Raw genomic sequence first — 21,845 nt, forward strand, 5'->3', positions numbered from 1 at the left:
CATATTATAAAGAATTGACTGAGGCCGCTTCATCAACAGTTATGACGCTTGCGGATATCGAAATGTTCTTTGGTTTGTTGGTGCCCGTTGATATTTGGAGACAGGTGCACACACAAGACAATGTCGTGGAATTGGGGGGCACCTGGGATCAGATTAAAGCAGGGGACCAGGAGAGGAAGCCTGGTGAGAAGCCCAAGGCAGAGATACTTGCTTTACCTGGCTGAATTATCATGTATATGAGAGTGTGTCTGTTTTTTACACTCGGTTTGAAAGTGCGTTTCTGGATTTTAGTGGACAGGGCTTGTCGATTGAAGGTGGTGTGCGTTTGTTTGTTAGTAGATTTGCTGCGAATTTGCTCCCTGAGATTGCAAAACAATTACAGGCTTCCGAGAGTACCTGGTCCACATCTTCTCCTTCTGTTATCTTGAATATGGCACAGTATTATGAACACAGGGAAAATGAGGAGACGGAGAATGTGGAGAAAAAGCATAAAGAATTGAAGACGAAAGTGTTGTTGCAACAGGCTTCTCGGGAGAATGGTAGAGGACGTGGTGGTTTCTGATCCTCAAAACAAATGCCTTTGGGTCCCTCTGAGTATCACGAAGATGTTTATCGCTTTGTGATTGATTCGCGTGAAGTTAACAAAATAGTGATTCCCCAGTTTCCAGTGGTCCCTGACATTACGACTCTATTAACAATGATTTCCTTCTTCTACTAAATTCTTTTCTGTCATTGACTTGAAAAATGCCTTTTCCAGCATCCCTATTCATCCTGACAGCAGGTATCTGTTCGGGTTCACCCTAGCTGGCAGGAGCATTAAGTCCGAGTATCTATAGTTAGGCGTTAAAACGTCAGTTGGATTCTTTGTTGCTTCCTACAGGTCATGTATTACTCCAATATGTTGATGACCTGCTCAGAGCCTCAGATACAGAACAGGGTTGTAGAGATAGTATGGTTAAACTGTTGCTTCATTTAGCTGACCATGGTCATAAGGTATCCCTTTCTAAATTCCAGTATTGTCAACAGGAGGTCACCTATTTAGGTCACTTACTGTCGAAGGAGGGTAGGAGATTGACCCCCTGAGCGCATCAGTGCCATTGTGAAAATGCCTGTTCTGCGAACCCAGAAAGATGTGCGTGCTTTTATTGGCATTACTTCTTATTTTCGCCAATGGATCCCAAACTATTCCCTACTAACAAAACCTTAGCTTGCACTAACCACTAAAGACGTGCATGAACCCCTGCCTTGGACGCCAGAGTGTCAGGAGTATTTTGAGCAATTGAAAACTGCGCTTTGCTCGGCCCCTGTGCTTGGTACTCCTAAGTATACCAAGACATTCGTGCTGAACGTACATGAGACATCTGGTTGTGCGCTTTCTGTTCTAACCCAGAAATTTGGAGATAAGCAATGGCCGTGTGCTTATTTCTCTGCTGTGCTTGACCCTGTCGCGTGAGCCCTTCCGAGCTGTCTTAGAGCGGTAGCGGCTGTGGCTGTCTCAATATGACAATCGGCAGGACTCGTAATTGATACCGACCTCACAGTCATGGTACCCCATGCTGTGGATACACTTTTGAATAAGACAAGGACACAGCACCTCACCAGTGAACGTCTGACCGGTTACGAGCTGACGCTCTTCCAAAAGCATATCACAATCAAACGCTGTGCCACTCTGAATCCGGCCACGTTACTACCCCTCCCTTCTGAGAATGAGGATATTGACATACATGATTGCATTTTTTCAGATGGAGGAAGAGATGAAGGGATGGGTAGACTTGACTGCTGTTCCCTTATCTGACCCCCAAGAGGAACTATGTGTCGATAGCTCTTGTTTCAAATTACCAGATGGCACCACCACTGCGGCATATGCAATTACTACGCTGCACATGGTAGTTGAGACATCACGAGTTCCCTATCAGTCTGACCAGGCAGCTGAGCTAGTTGCCCTTATTCGAGCCTGTGAGTTGAGCGAGGGACTGGTTGTTAATATTTATACTGACAGCCAGTACGCCTTCGGGGTCGCCCATAATTTTGGGCAGCTCTGGGCAGAGAAAGGGTTCCTTACTTCCCATGGGGCAGGTATTCAGAATGATCCTCTCACATATAGCCTTCTGTAAGCTTTGACGCTCCCCAAGAATTTGGCGATTGTGAAGTGCAGCACTCACAAAAAGTTCACTGGTAAGGTGGGTGAGGGGAATGCTTTTGCAAATCAGACAGCTAAGGAGACAGCCCGCACTAAGATGAAAAGAATGTTTATAGCAAGACCAGCCAGATGGGTACCCGAGTTTTCCATGTTTGAGGATACACTCTAGAATCTTAATGAAATCCAGAGTGAGGCCACGATGGAGGAATTAGTGATGTGGCAAGAGAATACAGAAAATTTGAATGATGAGGGATGTTGGATTGATAAGTCAGGGAAGCAGAGATTGATGTTGCCAGATGCATATGTTCTTCCTGTAGTGACAAGGCCCATGGCCCAGCTCACATTAGTGCTAAGGGTATTTGTAAGTTGTTAGACCCTGTTTGGCAAAATGACAATATCTCAAAGACAGCTGCTCACCTAGTAAAATACTGCATGGTGTGCATGATGCTGGTAAGGGTACCCCTACACCACCCGGTAATTTTGCACCTCCCACTTTCCCTTTTGAAATCCTTCAAATGGATTTTATAGAAATGGATAGGGTCAATAATTTTAAATATATATTGGTGGTTGTTTGTGCGTTCCGTAAATGGGTTGAGGCCTACCCCACTAAGGAAAATACAGACATCGCGACTGCAAAGATCCTCATGAAGGAGTTCTTTCCTCGCTTCAGCTTGCCCCGTTCGATCTGGAGTGATAACTGAAGTAATTTCAATGCCAAGGTTATCCAGCTAGTCTGCGCGGGACTAAACATCAGACAGAAGTTCCATGTTGCGAATCACCCCCAGTCAGCAGGTTTGGTTGAGAAGTACAACGGTACTCTCAAACTGAAATTGGCAAAGATTCAGGAGATCACAGGGTTGCAGTTGCCAGATGCTTTACCATTAGCTCTTTTGTCCACAAGAACTACGGCACATTCTAGGACGGGGTTGTGACCTTACGAGGTCGTGTTCGGGTGCCCGACGAATGTCTGGTGCGTCCCACGACCTCGTAAATTTTCTGAGATTGAGTATCCTTTACTGATTGATTACCTGTACCAGTTAACTGAAAAGCTGCGCTCTGTTCACCAACAGATCAGGGACACCCTTTCTTCAGTACCTGAGGGGCCTGGACACAATATTCGGTCTGGAGACTGGGTCCTCATCAAGAACTTCCAGCGGAAAAGGAGCCTGGAGCCTAGGTGGCTGGGGCCAAAGCAGGTCCTTCTTTCTACCCGCACGGCTGTGAAGGTCTCTGGATGAAAGAACTGGATTCATTACTCCCACTATGGTAGGGTGTCCCTGCCTTTACCGTATGACCAGTGGGTGAGGGATGGTATCAGGGACTCGGAGTGTGAGAGAGTTCCACGATTCATCCCTTTTTCCGATGCCAAGCTCACGTGGACCCAAACGGATGCTGAAAACAATTAAGTACTAAATGCGGCAATACCCCCGGAGATCAAAGCGATTGAGAAGCCCCTTCCCACTAGCCCCTTTGTGCCATGAGCCCCTTTTCACCGACCCTTCTGTGCCTGGAGCCACTAGGTACAATTTAAGCCCCCGACGGAGGAACAGTGCACCAAAGGAAAAGTCAGATTAGCTAGGGATGGACTGCACAAGTCAGGGTGTTTTATTTCAACACAAGCCAACCTGAGTGTGGCTAAGCAGAACTACATCATCGGCACACATGAGGTTGGTCAATATTTTCCTTCCTAGCCTGGGGGCGTGGGAATTACGGGGCATATTAACAAGGGCTTTATCTCCGCTTTTTTGGCTTTAAAAGCCAAAAAAGTGGAGCTAAAACTATTGCCCTATTTACAAGAGGGTGCTAACATGCATAATCGCATGTTAGCACCCTTTTTCCCGACGCCTCCCTTTGCATCTCTAATGAGATGCAAAGTGGTCGTCACTGTGCAGTACAGCCTTGCAAATATCGCTGATGTGCACATCGCAATATTTACAAGGCTGCTCCCGCATTTTAGCAGACGTTAGTTTTTGGAGAAAACCGCTGTTTTCTCCAAAAACTAACGTCTGCTAAAATCCTGACTTACCCATCCCTAACATAGGGGGTGGATTATGCTGCTACGACCACAGGGTCGTATCAGCAAAGTTATTGCCCTTTTGCAGGGAACATCGCTGGAAAACCAGCGATGTTCCCTGCAAAACGGCGATATCCCCCGCTATCTCTGGAATTTTTATCACCCTAGAGCAACGCATTGTTGATAACGCGCTACCAGGGCGATAAATTCCAGAGATAGACGGTGATGAATAACAAAGCGCTAAGCACGCTTTGCGTTATTCATCGCCGCTCCTTGCTGATATGCCCCTACATTTGTTAAGTGCTTGCGAAAGATCTGCCGTAAAAAGATTGAACAGGGTGGGTGCAAGCACGAAGCCCTGCTTCAGGCCTTTGTTTTGGGGCACTTTTCTAGAGAGGTGAGACCCCCTTCACAATTTCACCTGGACCCAAGTGTCTGTGTGAAGCCGTGACAGGATGTTTAGGACAGATTGTTGGATTCCCCATTGGGATAACTTCCCCGACAATCTTTCCCTCTCGACGTTATCAAAGGAAGCACTAATCGATGAAACATAGGTGTAATGGGAGATTAGAGATCTTGGCTGCGTCGATGAGTAGGGAAAATACCAGGATATTTGTTGTTGTGCCTGACGTTTTGCAGAAGCCTGTCTGATTTAGTGGTATCTTGTTAGTATCTGCCCATAGAAGTCTCACTACCTCCGACTCCCTTCCTACCATACACTCCAAGAGTGTGCCCAAAAAACTAATGCAAAACAGCGCTTTGTAGCATCTTCACAAGTATGAAGAGCTATCTAAATACAATAACACAATACCTAGGGACATATTATCAAGCACGGCGTTAAAATTATCGCCGCTTTAGCGGCAGAAAACTGCCGCTAAAGCGGCGATAATGGCCTTGATAATATGCCGCAGAGAATTCCAATAGAAGCCCATGTTGATACCAGAACATGGGCTTCTATGGGAATTCTCAAGGGCATATTATCAAGCCCATTATCGCCGCTTTAGCAGCAGTTTTCTGCCGCTAAAGCGGCGATAATTGTAACGCCTTTTCTTGATAATATGCCCCCACGTTATATTCTACCACCAGGTACGCTGGATTAATCGGAGCAATTTAAGTAATTCCATGTTACTCTTTGACACGGAATTACCTATAATCAGGGCGACTAGAATTATGAGATAGGGCGGCGATTTTTCGCATAATTATAGATTTGCTGCATAATCCATAATCTGCCGCATAATCTGCAGATTTTAACAAAAAACATTGTTTCTATCTTAAACGGTATAAAAGAATACTAAAAATGCAGCCACACTTGTTGTCCCGCAGTGGAAGGCCCTTTGCAGGGCTGGACTGGTCACTTTTCTGTTACTTATTGCCATATTTGGGTGTTAAACTGGTACCAGTGAGGTCCAACCAAAGCCCAGACAGTGTATAAATTTAAAAATTATGATGTAATACCATTACAGACTGTGCAGCTTTATGCCGCATAATTAGTCTTTTCTTGTTGCATAATTTACTAAACTCTTCTGCATAATTTGGCCCTTTCCTGCTGCAAAATTCCAGTGGGCCTGCCTATAATAACAAAATTACACCTGCTCATGTAACTAAAGGTATTTGGGGGGGGGGGAACAATCCTACTGTGAGAGCACATTTAACCACTGTAAACTGCCGCTCGCTATTTTGTGCTCTGCTGCATTTAGCGCTATTAGTAATGCAAAATGCATCCTCGCATCCATTTTGGAAGCGAGGGTGCATTTTGCACTAAGAAAATAGGGGCATATCAGCAAGATGGCGATAGAAAATGATCGCCGCTTTTGCGGCCGTTTTTGGATGAAAAGCAGCGATAATTTTATTGCCTAATTAGCAAGGTCACGCTAACACGTGAAACCTTGCGTTAGCGCACAAAATCTTAACGCCCAGCTTTGCATCTCTAATGATGCAAAGTGGGCGTTCCTGACCGAACATGACAGGAGAAATGTCGCTAAACGACATTTCTCCTATCATCAAGCCCCACGCTATGAAGCATAGCGGCAAGAAAAGTAGCGATAACCCCAGTTATCACTACTTTCCTTACACCTGCTTCAGGACTGACTTAGCCATGATATCCTATGGAGGGTGGATATCATGGCTAAGTTTGTGAGTCCCTATCAGCAAGCTAACGCCACACTACGTGAGATTATCGCTGGGTTTCCAGCGATAATCTCACGTTAGGCAGTTAGCGTGTAGATTTTTATCGCTATTGAGATAAGCGTTGCTAATAGCTCGCTATCTCAGCGATAAAAAACCACGTTAGCCGGCGATAATTATCCTAGCGCTAAGTGCGCTTAGCGATAACTATCGCCGGTTGTTGCTGATATGCCCCATAGTGCTAGATGCCGGGAGTAAGTAGAGGGGAAATACTACCCCGACAGCACATTGAGCACGATGAGACAATAGCATCAAATGCTGGGGGTAACCTGGGGGGCAATCTTACTCCGAAAGCACATCTAGAGAGTGTGAGCAGCAGCTCGTGCCCGCTCTTCCTGTTCTGTTGCATTTAGCACTAATTCTTAGGGCAAAATACATGTATGCACCCATGTTGGACACGAGGAGGCATTTTGCGGTAAGAAATAACGTTAAACACAGATTTACCCTTGTTGTGTAGCTGTGCGTAATCTTGCGGAATTGTATATGGTGATTCCACGTCATTACCTACACTGCATCACGCGAGTAAATCCACTCCTGGTATATTTACCGGAGCAGTCTTGGTAATGCTTGGAGGAAATGAGGGAACATCCTCGCTCTGCACGTACAGAACTGCTTCTGGACCTAGGTGGTGCTGGGAAGAGATGATTCACCTCGGCTGGAGAAAAGCGTCTACATTACGCCCTCTCCCCGTTGTGTAATGTAAAACAATCAGCCACGGGCGGAAGGCCAGGTGAGCGGGTTCACCAGCCTTCTCCAGCTTATCGCAGCAGTGCACAACGCACCGGCCATGTCCTATGGTCAGAATACTTGTGACCTGTCAAGGCTATCCCCGCCATTTCATCACAGAACCATTATCCTTGTCACGAGCTATTTAAAACGGGGAGGCGTGTTTTCACATCTTTTCCGATTATCACATGACCAGGTGCAGTCAATTTCTCATGCGAGGGTTTCCTTTCCTGCTGTTGCTACATTTCTGAAAACGTTGGCATTACATGACCTGGTTAATGGTTAACTGGTGTAGTCAGGCTGCCTCTATGAATTGTACGCGGCACTCGGAGCTCACAACACTTCCCCATCAGCCGAGGTGGCGCTTCAGATATAGGCTATGGCGACGATGCTCAGCCCCGCTTTCTGCGCCACGTCCGACACAAGGTGAGGAGAGTCCATAGGTTTAGCTGAATGGTGTGTCCGTACCTGACACGGAGTGTTTTGTGTGATCAGACCGTTACCTTGTGTGTGTGCAGGTCATGAGCCGCACGTTTCTTTTAGTTTAGGGCCAGTGCTCAGGTACTACCACAGGTGCAGATAACAAGGCCCTCCTTGTGAGGTAAATTCTGATCTCTGAGCAAACAAGAGTTTTTCAAATGGGCGGGAGCTGATAGTTTTGTGGTAAACGAGTACCCCTACAATTTATTCCCTGGCAATTTACAGCAGGTCAAACCTATCGAAATGTAATGGTGAAAAATACTAGGTAAAGAAGCAAAACATGCAGAATTTGGGCCTGTAAATACCATATCCACATATTATGCCTTATTTCCAGGACCAAAACTCTGAATATGTGGCATTTGCTTTACCCGATAAGTACCTCAGCCCCAGGGGGTCGGTAGTTATCGAGTGTGATAAATACCCTCGGAGATTTGCACAACTTGAAATCAGGGCCTTAACATTGGAAAACTTTCCTTGCGCAGTGGGTTATGGTTACAGCATTTACCAATGAATCAACCAATTGTACAGAACGAAGGAGGCACCAGCTATCCCTGCAGTCTGTGGAATTGCTCTCATAATGTGTGGCGCCGCTCTACTTCGAGGTTACCGCCATCACTACCACTCGCCCCTGGGTTCCGGTTCAGTCATCGGAAGACATTTCAAGGTGGCACCCACGAATAGTACATTTGTAGAAAGGAACTGTCGGTCCCGAATTTTGGGGGGTTAGTGGAGTCTGCGGCTCATGAAACAGTGTGACTGGTAATGCAGCTGAGAGAAAAAATATGCTAAGAATGTCAACCTCTACCGGCCTCTCTTGAATCTTTCCGTGTTTTTGGTGAGGTAATGCGGATTGGCAGAAGAATGAATGCAGGACAAACGTGCAGGAACCTGCCCAGAATGAACTGCTCAGAAGCTACAGTCCCATGATGGATGAACAGAGCACGTGCATGTGGGGGTGTATTAAAAACACTGTTAAATGCAAAAACAACAGTTGATGGACAGAATGCAGAACAATGTCATACATTCACCCCAGTGCAGAGATCTGGGCCATATGCACTGGGGGTGAGTGCTTGCAATGCCCAACACTCCGTCCATCATCCCCTTTGGTTTTGCTTTGTTTGCCCTAAATTGGCAGGGTGTGCCCAGTTGTGGGTTCCCTGCTCACTTTGCCACTGGATTCAAGCTAGCCTGGCTGATTACGGCTGATTAGCCAGAAACCGGTCCCAGGATGCTTGTTTCCGGTCCAGGGAAGACATGGCTTGGCAGTTCGGGATGCACAGGGTCAGACTGATTTGCATATGGCCATGTCTGAACTGGAGTGGTGGAGTGAGCTAAAGAACGGTGATGGATCAAACCCGGATCTGTTGACTGGGGCTGAGTGCTTGCAATGTTTAACACTCCGTCCATCATCCCCTTTGGTTTTGCATTAAAAACAGTGTGCCACCTTATGCCAACAAGTCTTAGAAAACATGGAAGCCAAACGCATTCCATTTCTCCAAATCTCTTTTCTTTCAAACCTCAATTTTCATGTACATCTTGTGGTACAATAAGGAAGTACAAAATTCGGACCCAGGTGCCACGGAAAAGAGATAGCGGGGTATATAAATGTAAATTTGGTTTATGTGTGCCGAAAACCCTCGAGCAAGTCACTAACATGGGCCTTGTGGGTCTTTATCTTCTAGCTCGTACTGTCATCCCAGGTTGTGCCTTTTCAGTTCAACCGCAGGTGCTTTAGCAAACCTTGGAGAAACTTAGGGGCATATTTACAAGGTGACATAACTTTTAGCAACGTTCTGGTGGCGACATCCCCTTCTCCTTATTTACAAAGCAGCATTAAGCCTCTTAACATAATAAGGCCACTTTTCGTGCTTCACTTATCTTGATTTATTGAGCGCAGAGCTACCCCAAGGCTTCCTTAGTGTGAAAGGGGCGTGTGATGGTTGTTGCAGTGGGCGTTCTGCTGCAACATGCATTGATTTTTGATGCTGCCTCATTTTTACAGGGCTGGGGCAACGCCAAATACTAAGACCAGGGAACACCTGGTCTTAGACTGGCAATATGAGGAGAAATTGTTAATTTCTCCTAGTTTTTTGCTCTCTGCATTTGTGCTGCATTCTGTAGCACACTATAGAAAGCACAAATCACCTTTCAAGACAATCACCCCCTGCACTGCAGGCCCCCTTGCAACATGGCAAAAGGGGGCTGGCGCTAGGCAGCTTTATTAGTGTCAGCACCAGGCGAAAGGGGTGCACAGTCTTTTTGTAGATATGGTGCATCCCTGCGTTTAAAAAAATGTCAGAGTGCGGTGTTACTAATTTTGGTGTAACACCACGTTCTGACATTTTGTTGTAAATACACCCCCCCCTCCCCCCGCCCTCCCCCCTAGGGCCCAATTGAGAGTTTGCAGGGATTTGAAAATCCTCTACTTTCTGGAGCAAACATTAAATATGGAGTAGACTTTTCCACAGAACTATCCCTATGGCGGAGAAGATTCAGCCAATGGACTGCTCTCCTTTTTAGAGTTTTCTCCAGAAATTGAACGATTTTCAGTTTCCCCCAAACTATAAAAGATGCACTGAGTTTTGTATAAGACTCGACACAAAAAATCCCAAATACAGCCTCTAAAACAGTTCTTTTCCACCAACACTTTTCACCCAGGTGTCAGCCAGCCCTGGAACCATTCAAGACTTTTTCTTCCAACCTTCGATTTAATAAAGCAACTGTGCTAAATCCATGCACATTCGAGATTAAGGAACCTCGACCTAAAACTCTTTAAATAAGGCACAAGTGTTCAATCAATTCTATATTCACAATAAGGAGCCTTTTCCGTGACCAAAGCGCCCCCTCGCCTTACACAACATATTGTATAGGGAAAAGATGAAGCTTTTCCATGGCTCACGTGCGTTCTCTCCTTACACAACCTTCTGTATGTCCGCCACGTGAGGGAGCCCGGCCTGCAGTTCCATCTCTGAGGATGCTGACACAGTGCTCACATAACTGGAATAAATCACCTATTCCGCTAGAGTTCATTAACTTTCACTAAGCAATGAGTCTGTTTCTCAGGGGTTGTGGTCATTCTTTCACTCCTAACCTGTGATATGTAGACCGTGGGATTGTTTGATAGTGTGACTATGCAAATCATACCTTGTGGGAAAAGAGGGTAGGCCTCTGCATTGAAAAGAAGACAGCTATGCCCCCATTCGATACTATGGCCCCATTTGATACTATGGCCTCATTTGATACTATTGCCCCATTTGATACTATGGCCTCATTTGATACTATGGCCCTCATTTGATACTATGGCCCCATTTTATACTGTGACCCCCATATGATACTATGCCCCCATTTGATACTATTCCCCCATTTGATACTATTCCCCCATTTGATACTATGGCCCCCATTTGATACTATGGCCCTCATTTGATACTATGGCCCCATTTGATACTATGGCCCCCATTTGATACTATGGCCCCATTTTATACTGTGACCCCCATATGATACTATGGCCCCATTTGATATTATGCCCCCCATTTGATACTATGGACCCCATTTGATACTATGGCCCCATTTGATACTATGCCCCCCATTTGATACTATGGCCCCATTTGATACTATGGCCCTCATTTGATACTATGGCCCTATTTGATACTATGGCCCCCATTTGATACTATGGTCCCATTTGATACTATGGCCCCCATTTGATACTATGGCTCCATTTTATACTATGGCCCCATTTGATACTATGGCCCTCATTTGATACTATGGCCCCATTTGATACTATGGCCCCATTTGATACTATGGCCCTCATTTGATACTATGGCCCCATTTGATCACCGTGACTGGCGTGTTAGCAAGTGCGGCTGATCAGTGCTCAGCGACAGGCAAAGAGAATGACGTTCACAAGACAAGATATTTTCTGGAAGCATCAAAGGGCTTTGGGTGTCATGACTGAAACCTGACAGGGGGGTCAAAACTCCTTTTGTAAACTGTAATCATCTGGGGATCAAAAGGAGACAAGTGTTATAAATTCTTATGCTCCCGTTGGACAAAACCAAGCCAGGCCCGTGGACGGTCTCGACATTAGATCCAGGATGCCCCATTGTGAGTAACAGTGTGCTTTATAACATGCTATTTATTCATTCATCCATTCATTCATTCTCATGCTACGCAAACAGCGGCATTGAGTTTCAGGACTGTGACATAGTGAGTATACATTAATTGTTTACCTTTCGGCCAAACCCAGTTAATAACTTTCTTATGCTATTACATGTCAATATGTAGCTAATTAGGATTATGTTCATCTATCATGGACTGTGGGCTGGATGTACTGATGTGAAGGGGTTTCTAAGACTCACCTACCACTGAAGTGACTTCTTTGGGACAGAGGAAGAGAAAGCTGCAACAAAACTTTAAAGATTTAGAAGCAGCTCGGACTCTAGCATACTGCCTTACAGTAGCAATACTCAATGTGCTACACTGGTCCAGGCATTACATTCCAGAGGTTGGTACATGCAACGGCAAAAGCACTTCCATCCAGCCTTACTATGGCCCCATTTTATACTGTGACCCCCATATGATACTATGGCCCCATTTGATATTATGCCCCCCATTTGATACTATGGACCCCATTTGATACTATGGCCCCATTTGATACTATGCCCCCCATTTGATACTATGGCCCCATTTGATACTATGGCCCTCATTTGATACTATGGCCCTATATGATACTATGGCCCCCATTTGATACTATGGTCCCATTTGATACTATGGCCCCCATTTGATACTATGGCTCCATTTTATACTATGGCCCCATTTGATACTATGGCCCTCATTTGATACTATGGCCCCATTTGATACTATGGCCCCATTTGATACTATGGCCCTCATTTGATACTATGGCCCCATTTGATCACCGTGACTGGCGTGTTAGCAAGTGCGGCTGATCAGTGCTCAGCGACAGGCAAAGAGAATGACGTTCACAAGACAAGATATTTTCTGGAAGCATCAAAGGGCTTTGGGTGTCATGACTGAAACCTGACAGGGGGGTCAAAACTCCTTTTGTAAACTGTAATCATCTGGGGATCAAAAGGAGACAAGTGTTATAAATTCTTATGCTCCCGTTGGACAAAACCAAGCCAGGCCCGTGGACGGTCTCGACATTAGATCCAGGATGCCCCATTGTGAGTAACAGTGTGCTTTATAACATGCTATTTATTCATTCATCCATTCATTCATTCTCATGCTACGCAAACAGCGGCATTGAGTTTCAGGACTGTGACATAGTGAGTATACATTAATTGTTTACCTTTCGGCCAAACCCAGTTAATAACTTTCTTATGCTATTACATGTCAATATGTAGCTAATTAGGATTATGTTCATCTATCATGGACTGTGGGCTGGATGTACTGATGTGAAGGGGTTTCTAAGACTCACCTACCACTGAAGTGACTTCTTTGGGACAGAGGAAGAGAAAGCTGCAACAAAACTTTAAAGATTTAGAAGCAGCTCGGACTCTAGCATACTGCCTTACAGTAGCAATACTCAATGTGCTACACTGGTCCAGGCATTACATTCCAGAGGTTGGTACATGCAACGGCAAAAGCACTTCCATCCAGCCTTACTTCTGAAAACTGGTGCACACCCACAGGCCACGATCAGGCCCTAATAACATAATTTCTTGTGTCAATGTACTTCCAGTTTGCACCACATTAGCTGTATAAAGTTAGTGCAACCACTCCTGCTTATCAGCATTGTGCTGTGTTTTAACACAAAGCTTTTGCATATTTATAAACCCGGTTCTGTGATTGGGTATTCCGGTTAGATGTAACGTGTCTCTGTCGGAGGGTAGAATCTTGTGCACTATTACCATGGCTCCTATCTCAGATGGAGGGAGGACCCGGGATGTGGCGGTGGTAGGGTACCAGTCTGGAAGGTGAGATTCAGGCCAGCAGGTCTCTTGTGACTCTAGGGTACTGGCAAACATGTTGCCCGGGCCCAAAAACTTTGGTCTGTGGTGTTATCGAGGGTTGCATCGATGCCAGCATGGTGGCAGCTTGGGGATGTGTTGGGAAGTAAGGTGGGTGCAGGGGAAGCAAAGCTTGTACATCTGGTGGCTAAACTGCACAATATGAAACCAGAAAACTTAGGATCAGTCCCGGCTTTCCCAGTTGACCACATTGTGTGATCCCAGGCAATTATTTTATTTGCCTTTCACTAATTTTTCTTCAAGATCACATATAAGTTGACCTTGAAATACATGACTTTGGGGTGTGTGCTGTACAAAACCATCTCCTGTGTTTGATTGAATAAACTATAATGTTGTTCATGTATAATAGCAACCAAGGGCCCTCACACAGTGGCTTGCCTCTTAATTCACTATTGGCATTCTTGTCAGGCTGGGGGGAAGCTTAAATGTTTTTAAATTCATGTCTGAAAACTATCACCTAAAAATACATCTAAATGCACTGACATAATGTGATGTATTAATGTGAAACGGTTCTGCATGTAAAAAAATATACTTTTTGAATTTTGAAGAGACTTTATCGGATTTTTACACTTTTGCTGCAAGATGTCTTTGCAAATAAAGGTGTTTCTAAAGTTAAACAGTGCACTGGGGGTGAGTGCTTGCAATGTTCAACACTCCGTCCATCATCCCTTTTGGTTTTGCTTTGTTTGCCCTAAATTGGCAGGGTATGCCCAGACGTGGGTCCCTTGCTCACTTTGCCACTGGACTCAAGCTAGCCTGTCTGATTACGGCTGATTACCCAGAAACCGGTCCCAGGATGCTTGTTTCCAGTCCAGGGAAGACATGGCTTTGCAGTTCGGGCTGGACTGTTCCCATGAGGCACAGGGTCAGACTGATTTGCATATGGCCATGTCTCAACTGGAGTGGTGGAGTGAGCTAAAGAATGATGAAGGATTAAACTCAGATCAGTTGACTGGGGCTGAGTGCTTGCAATGTTCAACACTCCGTCCATCATCCCCTTTGGTTTTGCATTAAAAGCACTGTGCCACCTTATGCCAACATGTCTTAGAAAACACGGAAGCCAAATGCATAAACAAGCAGAGTAGTTCCACCCCTCTCTGAACTAGTGTATTTGTGTGTGATTCACCCCAAAAGCAGCAAAACACCATTAGGTGTGCAGGACGTTTATGTCTTCTCACTGGCACTTTGGCCAATGTCATAAGCCTCTTCCATTTCTCCAAATCTCTTTTCTTTAAAACCTCAATTTTCATGTACATCTTGTGGTACAATAAGGTAGTACAAAATTCGGACCCAGGTGCCACGGAAAAGAGATAGCGGAGTATATAAATGTAAATTTGGTTTAAGTGTGCCGAAAACCCTTGAGCAAGTCACTAACATGGGCCTTGTGGGTCTTTATCTTCTAGCTTGTACTGTCATCCCAGGTTGTGCCTTTTCAGTTCAACCGCAGGTGCTTTAGCAAGCCTTGGAGAAACTTAGGGGCATATTTACAAGGTGACATCACTTTTAGCAACATTCTGGTGGCGACATCCCCTTCTCCTTATTTACAAACAGCATTACGCCTCTTAACATAATAAGGCCACTTTTCGTGCTTCACTTATCTTGATTTATTGAGCGCAGAGCTACCCCAAGGCTTCCTTAGTGTGAAAGGGGCATGTGATGGTTGTTGTAGTGGGCGTTCTGCTGCAACATGCATTGCTTTGGAGTGGAGAAGTGTGGCTCAATGATTAGAGCGGCAGACCCTGATGCAGAGGTCTAGCCCGGGACCAGGGTTCAATTCCCCGCCTCGGCGGGTCTTGGGCTCAAAAATTCCACGGACCTGATAATTCTCGCCTCGGTGCCTATTCCAATCATGGAGTCCCACTCTGCAACTCTGGGCAATAGCTTGCTTAATCTCCACAACGGCCCCCACAACGCTAAGGATGCCTGGCCTCCACCTTGGGGGTGCCCAGGAGTGGACGCCTCACAGGGAAAGCCAGGATGGGTTCCACAGCGGTATTCGTACAAGCGCCTTGAGACCCTTGTGGGTGAGTAGTGCGCTATACAAGTATCAAATTTACATTTACATTTTGCTTTTTGATGCTGCCTCATTTTTACAGGACTGGGGCAATGCCAAAAACTAAGACCAGGGAATACCTGGTCTTAGACTGGCAATATGAGGAGAAATTGTTAATTTCTCCTAGTTTTTTGCTCTCTGCATGTGTGCTGCGTTCTGTAGCACACTATAGAAAGCACAAATCACCTTTCAAGACAATCACCCCCTGCACTGCAGGCCCCCTTGCAACATGGCAAAAGGGGGCTGGCGCTAGGCAGCTTTATTAGTGTCAGCACCAGGCGAAAGGGGTGCACAGTCTTTTTGTAGATATGGTGCATCCCTGCGTTTAAAAAACATGTCAGAGTGCGGTGTTACCAATTTTGGTGTAACACCACGTTCTGACATTTTGTTGTAAATACACCCCCCCTACCCCCCCCCCCCCCCCCCCTAGGGCCCAATTGAGAGTTTGCAGGGATTTGAAAATCCGCTACTTTCTGGAGCAAACATTAAATATGGAGTAGACTTTTCCACAGAACTATCCCTATGGCGGAGAAGATTCAGCCAATGGACTGCTCTCCTTTTTAGAGTTTTCTCCAGAAATTGAACGATTTTCAGTTTCCCCCAAACTATAAAAGATGCACTGAGTTTTGTATAAGACTCGACACAAAAAATCCCAAATACAGCCTCTAAAACAGTTCTTTTCCACCAACACTTTTCACCCAGGTGTCAGCCAGCCCTGGAACCATTCAAGACTTTTTCTTCCAACCTTCGATTTAATAAAGCAACTGTGCTAAATCCATGCACATTCGAGATTAAGGAACCTCGACCTAAAACTCTTTAAATAAGGCACAAGTGTTCAATCAATTCTATAATCACAATAAGGAGCCTTTTCCGTGACCGAAGCGCCCCCTCGCCTTACACAACATATTGTATAGGGAAAAGATGAAGCTTTTCCATGGCTCACGTGCGTTCTCTCCTTACACAACCTTCTGTATGTCCGCCACGTGAGGGAGCCCGGCCTGCAGTTCCATCTCTGAGGATGCTGACACAGTGCTCACATAACTGGAATAAATCACCTATTCCGCTAGAGTTCATTAACTTTCACTAAGCAATGAGTCTGTTTCTCAGGGGTTGTGGTCATTCTTTCACTCCTAACCTGTGATATGTAGACCGTGGGATTGTTTGATAGTGTGACTATGCAAATCATACCTTGTGGGAAAAGAGGGTAGGCCTCTGCATTGAAAAGAAGACAGCTATGCCCCCATTCGATACTATGGCCCCATTTGATACTATGGCCTCATTTGATACTATTGCCCCATTTGATACTATGGCCTCATTTGATACTATGGCCCCATTTGATACTATGGCCCCATTTGATACTATGGCCCCCATTTGATACTATGGCCCCATTTGATACTATGACCCCTGTATGATACTATGGCCCCCATTTGATACTATGACCCCCATATGATACTATGGCCCCATTTGATACTATGGCCCCCATTTGATACTATGGCCCCCATTTGATACTATGCCCCCCATTTGATACTATGGCCCCATTTGATACTATGACCCCCATATGATACTATGGCCCCATTTGATACTATGGCCCTCATTTGATACTATGGCCCCATTTGATACTATGGCCCTCATTTGATACTATGGCCCCATTTGATACTATGGCCCTCATTTGATACTATGGACCCCATTTGATACTATGGCCACATTTGATACTATGGCCCGATTTGATACTATGGCCCTATTTGATACTATGGCCCCATTTGATACTATGGCCCTCATTTGATACTATGGCCCCATTTGATACTATGGCCCCATTTGATACTATGGCCCACATTTGATACTATGGCCCCATTTGATACTATGGCCCCATTTGATACTATGGCCCTCATTTGATACTATGGCCCCATTTGATACTATGGCCCCCATTTGATACTATGGCCCCCATTTGATACTATGGCCCCCATTTGATACTATGGCCCCATTTGACACTATGGCCCTCATTTGATACTATGGCCCCATTTGATACTATGGCCCCATTTGATACCATGGCCCTATTTGATACTATGGCCCCATTGGATCACCATGACTGGTGTGTTAGAAAGTGCTGCTGATCGGTGCTCAGCGACAGGCAAAGAGAATGACTTTCACAAGACAAGATATTTTCTGGAAGCATCAAAGGGCTTTGGGTGTCATGACTGAAACCTGACAGGGGGGTCAAAACTCCTTTTGTAAACTGTAATCATCTGGGGATCAAAAGGAGACAAGTGTTATAAATTCTTATGCTCCCGTTGGGCAAGACCAAACCAGGCCCGTGGACTGTCTCGACATTAGAACCAGGATGCCCCATTGTGAATAACAGTGTGCTTTATAACATGCTATTCATTCATCCATCCATTCATTCTCATGCTACGCAAACAGCGGCATTGAGTTTCAGGACTGTGACATAGTGAGTATACATTAATTGTTTACCTTTCGGCCATACCCAGTTAATAACTTTCTTATGCTATTACATGTCAATATGTAGCTAATTAGGATTATGTTCATCTATCATGGACTGTGGGCTGGATGTACTGATGTGAAGGGGTTTCTAAGACTCACCTACCACTGAAGTGACTTCTTTGGGACAGAGGAAGAGAAAGCTGCAACAAAACTTTAAAGATTTAGAAGCAGCTCGGACTCTAGCATACTGCCTTACAGTAGCAATACTCAATGTGCTACACTGGTCCAGGCATTACATTCCAGAGGTTGGTACATGCAACGGCAAAAGCACTTCCATCCAGCCTTACTTCTGAAAACTGGTGCACACCCACTGGCCACGATCAGGCCCTAATAACATAATTTCTTGTGTCAATGTACTTCCAGTTTGCACCACATTAGCTGTATAAAGTTAGTGCAACCACTCCTGCTTATCAGCATTGTGCTGTGTTTTAACACAAAGCTTTTGCATATTTATAAACCCGGTTCTGTGATTGGGTATTCCGGTTAGATGTAACGTGTCTCTGTCGGAGGGAAGAATCTTGTGCACTATTACCATGGCTCCTATCTCAGATGGAGGGAGGACCCGGGATGTGGCGGTGGTAGGGTACCAGTCTGGAAGGTGAGATTCAGGCCAGCAGGTCTCTTGTGACTCTAGGGTACTGGCAAACATGTTGCCCGGGCCCAAAAACTTTGGTCTGTGGTGTTATCGAGGGTTGCATCGATGCCAGCATGGTGGCAGCTTGGGGATGTGTTGGGAAGTAAGGTGGGTGCAGGGGAAGCAAAGCTTGTACATCTGGTGGCTAAACTGCACAATATGAAACCAGAAAACTTAGGATCAGTCCCGGCTTTCCCAGTCGACCACATTGTGTGATCCCAGGCAATTATTTTATTTGCCTTTCACTCATTTTTCTTCAAGATCACATATAAGGTGTGTGCTGTACAAAACCATCTCCTGTGTTTGATTGAATAAACTATAATGTTGTTCATGTATAATAGGAACCAAGGCCACTCACACAGCTGCTTGCCTCTTAATTCACTATTGGCATTCTTGTCAGGCTGGGGGGAAGCTTAAATGTTTTTAAATTCATGTCTGAAAACTATCACCTAAAAATACATCTAAATGCACTGACATAATGTGATGTACTAATGTGAAACGGTTCTGCATGAGACTTTATCGTATTTTTACACATTTGCTGCAAGATGTCTTTGCAAATAAAGGTGTTTCTAAAGTTAAACAGTGCAGGACACTAGTTACTTCCTTTCCTTCATACCAATCAATACATCAATGATTGCATGTTTATTTAACAGATATTATTGTTAGTGCTGAATCGTGTAAACAGCAGCCCAGTGCTGCTATTGACTAGGGGGGGGGGGGGGGGCTGGGGGGGGGATATGTAAAGCCAAGAGGGCTGCATGCAGCCCCTGGGCCATACTTTGAGTATCACTGCTGCAGGTGTATAGGTGTTTCCACACCAATGTGCATGTGGGCAGACATGGTCCTCTCTACTGTGCCTGCTCAACGCTTGCTCGGAGGAGGCAGCAAGCAGGAGAAACATGTAAGTGTGCGCGGTACTGCTCCTATAGGTAGGGGTGTGACTTAGTGTCCTAAGGAACACACTTTATTAGGCATTATTAGGTCCAATGAACAGCCAGGCTGCTATTAAATTGCATTGAAAAGGTTGACGTTGGACAAGAACATTGGTGGCTATTTTTTACAAGACTTTTTCAACACAGTAGAATATAAGAAGGCTACTCTTTTGACAGGGAGGCACAGAAAATCCTAAAACTGGAAAACCAGACCAACATACCTACTCTCAAGGAAACACACTAAATACAATGCAAAGTATGACACGATATTCAGCACAGAGTAGCCGTGTCTCAGCACAAGGGGATTGAATGCACACCTCTTTCCCCCCCTTCCTTTAACAATGCTTAGTTGAGAGCAAGGCTAATGAAGGCAGGCCAGGAGGTCTTTCTAGTGCAGGCGGTGTTAAAGTAGATCAGAAAACAAGAAATGGTGCAAAGGCTCATAGTCACTGTCCATCAACGAGAGACTGCCCATCAACATGGGGCTGTTCATCAAACCCAAACATAATAAGTCTAGACAAAACTATGGCCTATATTTACCAATAAGTGGCGTTGCTCTTGCGCCACGCCACGAGTCGAAAGAGTGATGCAACTCAGAAGTAAAATTTATCAAGCCATGCAAGGTATCCTTACGTGGCCCTGAGTGGCTTGATAAATGTTGAGTAACGCAACGCAGAGCAAATCCCTCTGTTGGATTACTCTACCCCAGGGCGGCATTCCATGGGTGGTGCGCGGGTGTTCCCATGCAACACCCATGGATTTTGATGCATTCTTTGATTTACCATAACCGGTAGACCTGGGAGTGCGTCAAAATGCTACGTATCCCCAGGCCAGGCATAACGAGGAGAAATACCTTTATTTCTCCTTGTGTTTTCCTCTTTCTATGTGAGCTGCATTCTGCAGCAAATATAAAAAGAGGACAATTCCTCAGGCGATTATTTTTGTACAGGGAGGTACCCATTCCTGCGCAAAAACAATCCTGCCTACAACACAGGCACCCTTGCACCTTGGTGCCTGCATTGCTGCTAGGCATCCCAATGTGCGTCAGCTCCGATAAAAGACAGGAATGCACTATATTATGTTCAATACGGAACATGCCTGCCCTTTCCCTGTCACGCAGCGCAGCACGGTGGCTTGATGCTCTGCTCTGCGTGACTTTTCAATTAATATGCCCCTGAATGTCTCTCTTGCATCCTCTTACTATAAAGAGTAGAGTCAACTTCACTGCAACCTTTGGGGCACCCATCCGTACCTTACTCACAACGCCACAAATGTGCCATATTGGCCACTCATTCCACCCTCACTCTACCAGCTATGCATAAAATGGAGTAGCACCTTACTATAAGATGGTAGGAATGCACGAGTGACCCCCTCTCTCTCTTACACTGCTCTCACTCACTCCATGCTGAAGCACAGGGACACGTTCACAGCAGCATGTTTAAAGCACCCCTCGGGCCCTCATGCATGAGACTTAAACTTTTCCCATGCAGGACACCCTTCAAACCACATTCTATCAACCATCCAAAACAGACTATTTTTCTACAGACTACCTGGAAGCGCTTCAGGGCCTAAACATGGGAATGAGGCGCTATACAAACTCTACAATACACCATTTTTGAACCATACAGAGGTTTCCCTCTCGGCTGATTAAGGTGTACGTTCGTTTCGCCAGTCAAACACATTTGCCTGTTTGCCTGATGTAGATTTCATTTAAGAGAAATAAATGGTCGCAGACAGATCTTAGAAGAAATTATGGGGCATATTTACAAGGCGGCGATAGAAAATAATCGCCGCTTTTGTGGCCATTTTCTGCTGAAAAGTGGCGATAATTTTATCGCCTAATTTGCAAGGTCAAGCTAACGCGTGAAACCTTGCATTAGCGCACCTATTCTTAACGCCCAGGTTTGCATCTCTAATGAGATGCAAAGTGGGCGTTCTTGACCTGACATGACAGGAGAAATGTCTCCAAGCGACATTTCTCCTATCATCAAGCCCCACGCTATGAAGCATAGCGGCAAGAAAAGTAGCGATAACCCTTGTTATCGCTACTTTCCTTACCCCTGCTTCAGGACTGACTTAGCCATGATATCCTATGGAAGGAGGATATCATGGCTAAGTTTGTGAGTTCCTATCAACAAGCTAACGCCACATTTCGTGAGATTATTGCTGGGTTTCCAGCGATAATCTCATGTTAGG

At 45.3% G+C, this 21,845-nt stretch overlaps 1 protein-coding gene across 2 annotated transcripts in view; it reads left to right on the top strand.

Moving 5' to 3' along the window:
• LOC146834884 (E3 ubiquitin-protein ligase RNF170-like) overlaps window positions 1-21,845 on the top strand; it is a 67,038-nt gene that overhangs the window by 18,188 nt on the left and 27,005 nt on the right. Inside the window, exon 1 of one of the 2 annotated variants that reach the window (XM_085600145.1) lies at window positions 7,385-7,490. The exons of the other annotated variant lie outside the window; for it this stretch is intronic. Within the exon in view, the coding sequence (XP_085456271.1) occupies window positions 7,444-7,490 (47 nt within the window). The 5' untranslated portion in view covers window positions 7,385-7,443. Of the gene's footprint in view, window positions 1-7,384; window positions 7,491-21,845 lie in introns of those variants that run through there. 2 annotated transcript variants of the gene reach the window in all.

The sequence above is a fragment of the Triturus cristatus genome, chromosome 4_2, assembly GCF_964204655.1.
Source record: "Triturus cristatus chromosome 4_2, aTriCri1.1, whole genome shotgun sequence".
NCBI lineage: Eukaryota > Metazoa > Chordata > Amphibia > Caudata > Salamandridae > Triturus > Triturus cristatus.